The sequence below is a fragment of the Archocentrus centrarchus genome, chromosome 17 (assembly GCF_007364275.1).
Source record: "Archocentrus centrarchus isolate MPI-CPG fArcCen1 chromosome 17, fArcCen1, whole genome shotgun sequence".
In the NCBI taxonomy this organism is placed as follows: Eukaryota; Metazoa; Chordata; class Actinopteri; order Cichliformes; family Cichlidae; genus Archocentrus; species Archocentrus centrarchus.
In genome coordinates this window covers 30,363,758-30,371,534 of record NC_044362.1, presented here as the reverse complement: position 1 = coordinate 30,371,534, position 7,777 = coordinate 30,363,758, and the positions used below count along the sequence as shown (strand labels likewise).

The following is a 7,777-nucleotide window of genomic DNA, read 5'->3' as shown; positions in this document are numbered from 1 at the left end:
CAATATTAAGTTTGAATTGCATCTGAAGCAAATCACAGCTAAGATTTATATTTAGCGTGATTCATGCAGAATTGCCTGTGGTATTGCGGACATGTATAGTTGATTTTGTAAAGATTTGTCGTTGGCAAAGTTGTCCCCTTGAAAAAAGCAGCTCTGCTGTGACTTGAACCAACAACCTTTGAATTGCATCTTAAGCAAAACACATGTTAAACGTGAGTCATACAGTTAGCTTTTGTTGTCCCCTTGAAAACAGCGACTGTTATGGGACTCAAACCAACAAAATTTGAATTGCATCTTAAGCAATTCACATGTTAAGCTTGAGTCACTCAGAGTTGCTTTTGGTTGTCCCCTTGAAAACAGCGACTCTGGTGGGACTCGAACCCACAACCTTTGAATTGCATCTGAAGTAAGCCACTAGAAGTCCAATGCGCTGTCCATTGCGCCACAGAGCCTGTTATAACTGTGTAGTGTTTTTGTCTAAGAAATTTGACTGCTACATCATGAAAGTAAAGCTGATATTGCAAATGTGGCAATATTAAGTTTGAATTGCATCTGAAGCAAATCACAGCTAAGATTTATATTTAGCGTGATTCATGCAGAATTGCCTGTGGTATTGCGGACATGTATAGTTGATTTTGTAAAGATTTGTCGTTGGCAAAGTTGTCCCCTTGAAAAAAAGCAGCTCTGCTGTGACTTGAACCAACAACCTTTGAATTGCATCTTAAGCAAAACACATGTTAAACGTGAGTCATACAGTTAGCTTTTGTTGTCCCCTTGAAAACAGCGACTGTGATGGGACTCAAACCAACAACCTTTGAATTGCATCTTAAGCAATTCACATGTTAAGCTTGAGTCACTCAGAGTTGCTTTTGGTTGTCCCCTTGAAAACAGCGACTGTGATGGGACTCGAACCCACAACCTTTGAATTGCATCTGAAGTAAGCCACTAAAAGTCCAATGCGCTATCTATTGCGCCACAGAGCCTGTTACAACAGCACTGTGTTTTCCTCAGTAATTCCTCAGTTGGCACAGAAAGTACATCCTCTGTTGGGCTTTTTTCAGGATGGAGCTGATGTTGAGCTCCCATTTCAGGTCCTGAGAGATGGTGGTTCCCAGAAACTTGAAGGTTTCCACATTCGTCACAGGGCTGTTGGTTATAGTGAGGGGAATCATTGATGAGGGGTGTCTTCTGAAGTCCACTGTCATCTCCAGTATTTGCCGTGTTTAACTCTAGGTTGTTCTGACTGCACCAGAGCACCAGCCGTTCAACCTCCCGCCAATATGCAGACTCGTCACCGTCATGTATGAGTCCGATGACTGATGTGTCATCCGCAAACTTAAGGAGTTTAACTGTCGGGTCTGTCGATGTGCAGTGGGGACAGGATGCATCCTTGTGGAGCTCCAGTGCTGATTGACAGTGTATCTGAAGTGATTTCCCCCAGCCTCACTTGTTTTATTTATTTATTTAAGATTTATGTATTGTTGGTTTTGTAAACAATTGGGGATTGGGGGTCCTAAAAGTCAAACTTAATAAACATAGTGGCAGCTGTAAGTGGATGGATTTATTCTGGGAGGTTTAAGCTTCTGTAGTGTTTGGGATTTCTAAACCAAATTGCTTTGAGTTTACCATAACTCCACCCACCATTTACCTGCAGGACAGCAGGCAGTCACACACTAGAAAAACAATGCTTTGTTTTGTTCTGTCATCAGACTCAAGAAGTACAGAAAGCCATGGATGAGAAAAAATTTGAAGAGGCGGTCAGACTGCGTGGCAGGTACCTCTAAATTTCCACTATTGTGATATGATTAAATAGCTGCAGGATTTCTTGTGTTTATATCTAACCAATGCCCCTGCAGGCAAATTAAAGTAGAATGCATAAAGTGGTGAAATGTTGCCAGAACCAGCAGCATTGGGTCAACAGACATACATCATTTCTTACTGGCAGAAGTTGCATATAGGACTTGTATGTTTAGCTGTCTGGCAGCGTGCCCCAGTTCCAGCCTATCTGTGTTAAGATTGATCTTTTAATTACTCTAAATGTTTGCCCTGCTGCATTTACAGACCACAATTCATTGTGGAAATCCACATTGGTTAACTCTGTTTTTCATCTGCAGGAGCTTTGAAAACAATCTGAGTACCTACCGACTCCTCTCCTGCCGCAAGGCAGATTCTGAACTTCCAAATGTAAGTATCGTCATTGCCAAATATAAAAAAACAAACAAAAACACAACAATGTAGTCAAACCAGTAAAGTAATAACTGCTGTGTATATTTATTCTCTAAATGTGTCTTTCCACCAGCTGCTCTGAGAATTGTACATTAGCATAAGGTATTTCCTGGTCAGGTGCATTGTGGGTGCTGCAGTCTTTTTGTGACACTAACCGAGTCTGTCTTTCTGTAACTGTCCATTTTGAGGGAGAGGAGGAGGAGGCGGAGGATGAAGAGCAGGCTGATGTATGTGATGAGTAAAAGAGTGGCAGCTAAACAGGCTTTAGGTCAGCTTCTGAAGCTTCTGAAGGTGTAGGTCATATGAGGAGCTGCTTAACAGTTAGTTTAGACCTTTCTCTCGCTTTGGCTTCTAATCATCTTCCCCATGCTGAGATAAATCTGAAAACATGTTAGTTTTTGCTTAGTATCAACTAATTTCCCAAGAGATTTTTTTTTTTACTTTACATAGAGAAAATTTATGACAGCATATGTTCATATGGTAAAAAGGTGCCACAAAAGGACAACGTCAGTGCTCTTCACCTGTCGTTCCGTCTGCCTTTGCTTATTTTCTCATGGCTCTGCTTGGAAGTAGAAGTGTAGACATGCAAAGAGATGCATTAGCGCTACAGTACAGGACTCCCAACCCTGCTGTCAGGGACAATCGTGGCTGTGAACAGCTTCAAATCAGTCTGAAGTAGCGTAGATGTGTCTTTGCTCACTCTTAACTCAAACTGGACAGGCTCCTTGCTCTTTGTTTTAATCACAGTCGGGTAGTGGTTGATAAAGTTAGCTTTCATCTATTGAATATTTAAGATTTATATAATGCCTTTTTCTAAATCTTGTAAAAACAGTAGATTTTCTGTGTTTCCTGAAAAGCTTTGAAGGATTCTAAGGTGCAAATCTTACTCTAAAAGTATTTTTTGGACCCTGATGAGAAGTTTTTATCTCTGAGGTAAATTACCCAGCATGCCTGTGTTCTCCAACTGTTTAGTGTTGTATGTAGCAGCCAGAAGAAGCTTTTTTCCCCACCTCTGTAAGGTATGATGAAGAGTTATTAGATCAAACAGAAAGTAAACATAATCTGATCAGGCATCCAAAACCAAGGTTTGATACTTGACAGTTCCTTATATTCATTTCTGCAGACATATTTTTGTCTGACCTCACCAGATGTTGTAGTTTGATTCCCAAATGTGCATGCTAAACTTCAGAATCAAAGCAAATGATGTGAAATTTGGCATTAAGCATTCATTTTCAGGAGAGAGTTGGAAGCCTGTCCGTTTTGAAGTATTCTGCATCATATTTATATGTGTCATTATTAACACAATCAAAAAGAAGACCATTGAAGGCTCAGTCTATTATTGGTGCACAGCACATTTCTGACCCTCTCAATGCAGTCTGTGGCTGAGTGTATCCATATTGCAGGTTTAAATAAATTTGGATTGAAAAATATTTGGTAAAAACACAATTTGCATTTTTCAAGAATGTCTAGCAAGCAAACTGCTGAAAATAACAGGAAAATATTCTCTTAACTGTTGATATTTTCAGTGGCTGTCATGAGAAAGCAGCTGGTGCTAGCAGCATGTGGCTTCTTGCATGGAAGGCTATCACTGCCTGCTGCTGTGTGAGGCAGAATCTCGCCTGATGATAGATGAAGCAGTGATTAAGGACTGCTCCATGACCACCAAATTAAACCATTTGTCCAGTTTTTGTCCAGTTTGCTTCATGCCACAGGAATTATGGCATGACTGTATTGCCTGTAAAAGTTCCTCACAGATATATTCTTCGAACCAAGGATTCATGCTGTGTTTGTACACTGAATAGAAGACTTGGGCCTGAAGTATGAAGATGGTTAAAAATCTGACAAAGCTTAAGGGTGCTTAAGGGTTCTGCATAGAACTGGGCTTTGCTTCCTATGCTGTACAGCTAGTATTACATGTGTGTGACTGGTGCTGTTTATCACCCACAGAGCTCTTTTAATGTGGCAGTAATGAACGTTGGTGCTCCGGCAGCAGGTATGAATGCTGCTGTTCGCTCTGCTGTCAGAGTGGGGATCACTGAGGGCCACAAAATGTTTGCCGTAAATGATGGCTTTGAGGGATTCTACAAAGGACAGGTGAGCAATAATATACGTCATTTATTCAACTACAGTGTACACAGTACAGTATGCACTAAGGAGTGTTGTAGTCAAGACCACCTAACCCGAGACCAAGACAAGACCAAGACTTTTAGGGTCCGAGACCAGTCAAGAGCAAGACCGAGGGAGGGCGAGACCGAGACAAGACCAAGACCAGTGCCTTAAGCTACATGACCCAATAAAATATGAAACATGATCAAAATCACTTCTCAAATTGATCTGAAAGATCCACATTCCCATAAAATCACCTAGATATTAAACACTCACAGTGAAACTTCGTTTCAAGCGGAGCATTTCCTCTCAAAGGAGCTCAACAGGAGGTGCGCTCCTTTGAGAGGCAGAGTTGAAACGAAGCATCAAAGCAACAAATTTGCATCAAGGATTTTTAAAAATCGAATTGAGTTACTCCAAGAATCGTTGCAGCCATAAAACTTGCATAAAATTTTCAGTTTGTGTATCTAAATACATGAAGGTTGGTATTTACCTTTCATGCTGGGATTTTTTTGTTGAATCGGAAGCCTGAAGTTTTCCTTTGATCTTTATTTTCCCTCTTACTTCTCTTCGTGTTCATGCCGGTTGTTATTTATGCAGCACACGCATGACCATAGTGAGATCAAACGTACGCATTGTGAATGAAACTGGTAGATTGCAAACTGCGGTGAAATGATACAGGCGTAAGCAGCGGTAATAGTAGCGACCTAGCTGGAGGCGGAGTCTGCGAGGTGCGCTCCTTTGAGAGGCAGAGGAGCGCAATCTTTGTTGGATTTGAATCAGTACGTTTTGCATCCAATAAAAGCAAAGATGTTAACAAATAAATTGGACAATATTCTGGCAATTTAGTGATATTTCAAGAGCTGTGGTCTTGACTGGTCTTGAAATAAAATCCAGAGTCCGCAATGTCCAAGTCCATAACAAGACCGAGACCATCAAAAAGCGGTCTCGAGACCAAGACCAATCTCGAGTACTACAACACTAGCACTAAGAGCCTATCCCAGCTGACATGGGGCGAGAGGCAGGGTACACCCTGTACAGGTCACCAGCCTGTCACAGGGCCAACACAGACAGACAGACAACCATTCACACTCATGGGCAATTTAGAGTGACCCATTAACCTAACCTACATGTCTTTAGACTGTGGGAGGAAACCCACGCAGATGCTCTACACAGAGAGACCCGGGCCAAATTGGAATGGAACCCAGACCTTCTTGACGTCATTGTAGCTGTGAAGCAGTAGTGCTATCCACCACAACCACATTAAAGCTGCTGCTTTAATGTAGCTTCACTCTGACTGTTACAGCCAGTGACAAGATTTAACATTACTGGTGGAGCTTAAAAACTTTGAATATCACGAAAAAGTTTTTTTTTTTTTCATAATTTAATTCAAAAAGGTAAATGTCTGTATTCATTACACGTGAAATATTTCAAGCCTTTACTTTAATTTTGGTGATTATGGCTTATACCACATGAAAATCAGAAATCCAGCATTTCAAATTATTAGAAAATTTGCTAAGATCAATCAAAATCAAGGACTGACAATCCAGAAATGTCCACCTTCTAAAAAGTATGTTCATTTATTCATTTAATGCTTGGTTGGGGCTCTTTTATCAGTAGGCCATTTGGCAGTAGTTTTGGCACTGTGGACAGGTGCTTGATAAAAGTCAGTGGACCAACCACGACCAACACCCCAAATCACCAGACTACAGAAACTTAACACTGGACTTCAAGCACCTTGGAGAAACAGTCTTTTTTTTTTTTCTTCTCAGCCCAGGGAAGATGCCTCTGATGTTCAGGAGTGGCTTAATATTAGGAATGCAACATTGGAGCTCCTGTCCTGAAGACTTCAGCATGTGGTGGCTCTTGATGCACTGACACAGTCTCAGTCCACGTCTCGTATTCTTGAATCGACTTTTCTGGACAGTCCCCTGAAGGCTGTGGTCATCCCTGTTGCTTTTGCACCTTTTCCTACCACACTTTCCCTTCCCATCAACTTTCTATTAATATGCTTTGATACAGCACTCTGCCAAGAGCCAGCCTTTTCAGCAGTGACCTTGGCTTACCCTCCTTGTGGAGGGGGCTCATAATCATCATCTGGAACGGTCAAGTCAGCAGTCTTATATTTATACTTCATGATATTTATACTTTATACTTACGACTTTTCTTGTTTTTTTTTCTCCACTTAATCCTTGTGTGTTTTCCAGCCATGTAGAGGGTTTGTCTGACTGAAATTTCTCGCTTCCCCAATTAAAAATGAACATAAATGAAACTTCATTTACAGAGGCAGACACGTTTAAAAAAAAATTACTGTCACCTGCCAGTGCTTGAAGTGAATTTGAAGATCCTAGATCCTATCACAAGATTTTCATAAAACTTGACCTCTGACCTTGAACTCAAGGTCAAGGTCGTCGAGATTCAAACTTGTACAAGAATTGTAGTAGATGCATCTATGACATCAATTTGAATATTCTAGGTGACATTGTTATCGAGTTGTTGTGTTCACAAAGTAGAAAGTTGGCTGCATGCCCAGAGGGGTGACGACAATCCTCCATCAGCCTTTTTACGAGTAAACAGAAGCTCTCTCTGTTGTTCCTGTAATTCAGACACTCGCGTAACAACTTTCAAGGCACTGGTTGTTTGGCAGATGGTTTTTACAGTAGTCATAGTGAAGTTCGTCATTTGTTTTGCTGTGATACAGAGGAATTGTTCATAAGTGAAGAAAGTGGTATTAGCCATAGATTAGAAAAGTGAGAATAAAATGACATCTGACACCCTTCTCTCTCTCTTCAGATTAAGGAGATCAAATGGGGAGATGTTGGTGGTTGGACTGGCCAGGGTGGGTCGCTGCTGGGGACAAAAAGGTAAGCTGCTGCAATGAAAAAAATGTGTATGTTTATTTGAAAGATAAATGTATTTGTATTTATTATATATCTGTTATTACAAACCTATATCTTTGACATGGTGAATATATATTCTGGTTAGTTTTTTTTCTTTTTTTGCTTTACAGTCATGATTTCTATGACAAATAATGGATGAATTGAAAACTTTTGACCTTGAAGGATGGGTTTCGTTATTAAACATAAACAGACATATAGTCAGATGTATAATAAAAGAAGACGGGAAATAACTGGGACCTTTTTTCATTATTTTCTTGTGTCAGAACTCTTCCAGGAAAACATCTGGATAAGATCGCCGAGCAGATGAGGATTCATAACATCAATGCTTTGCTCGTGATTGGAGGATTTGAGGTACGGAAAACCTTTTCCTGTTTATTGTAAATAGATTAATTTTTCAAAAGATCTTAAATCAACAATAATAACATCTCTGAACATGTTATGTTTTAGAAAAACTGTATTCAGCTATTGTTTCATTTTTTTTTAAAAGGTACTGATAATAATATAAATGCAGAAATACTGTGCAATGTGAAATTCTTTTCATTGGT

At 40.2% G+C, this 7,777-nt stretch overlaps 1 protein-coding gene and 1 non-coding gene across 6 annotated transcripts in view; one reads left to right on the top strand and one right to left on the bottom strand.

Moving 5' to 3' along the window:
- Window positions 1-7,777, top strand: part of LOC115796048 (ATP-dependent 6-phosphofructokinase, platelet type) — a 50,998-nt gene that overhangs the window by 31,374 nt on the left and 11,847 nt on the right. For all 5 annotated transcript variants that reach the window (XM_030752261.1, XM_030752256.1, XM_030752257.1 and 2 more), the window contains exons 11-15: window positions 1,710-1,774; window positions 2,115-2,184; window positions 4,174-4,320; window positions 7,126-7,196; window positions 7,496-7,583. In XM_030752261.1, coding sequence (XP_030608121.1) covers window positions 1,710-1,774; window positions 2,115-2,184; window positions 4,174-4,320; window positions 7,126-7,196; window positions 7,496-7,583 — 441 coding nt within the window. The remainder of the gene's footprint in view (window positions 1-1,709; window positions 1,775-2,114; window positions 2,185-4,173; window positions 4,321-7,125; window positions 7,197-7,495; window positions 7,584-7,777) is intronic.
- On the bottom strand, window positions 361-452 carry trnar-ucu (transfer RNA arginine (anticodon UCU)). The gene is given in 2 exon segments: window positions 361-396; window positions 416-452. It is a non-coding gene; the product is annotated as a tRNA-Arg (tRNA).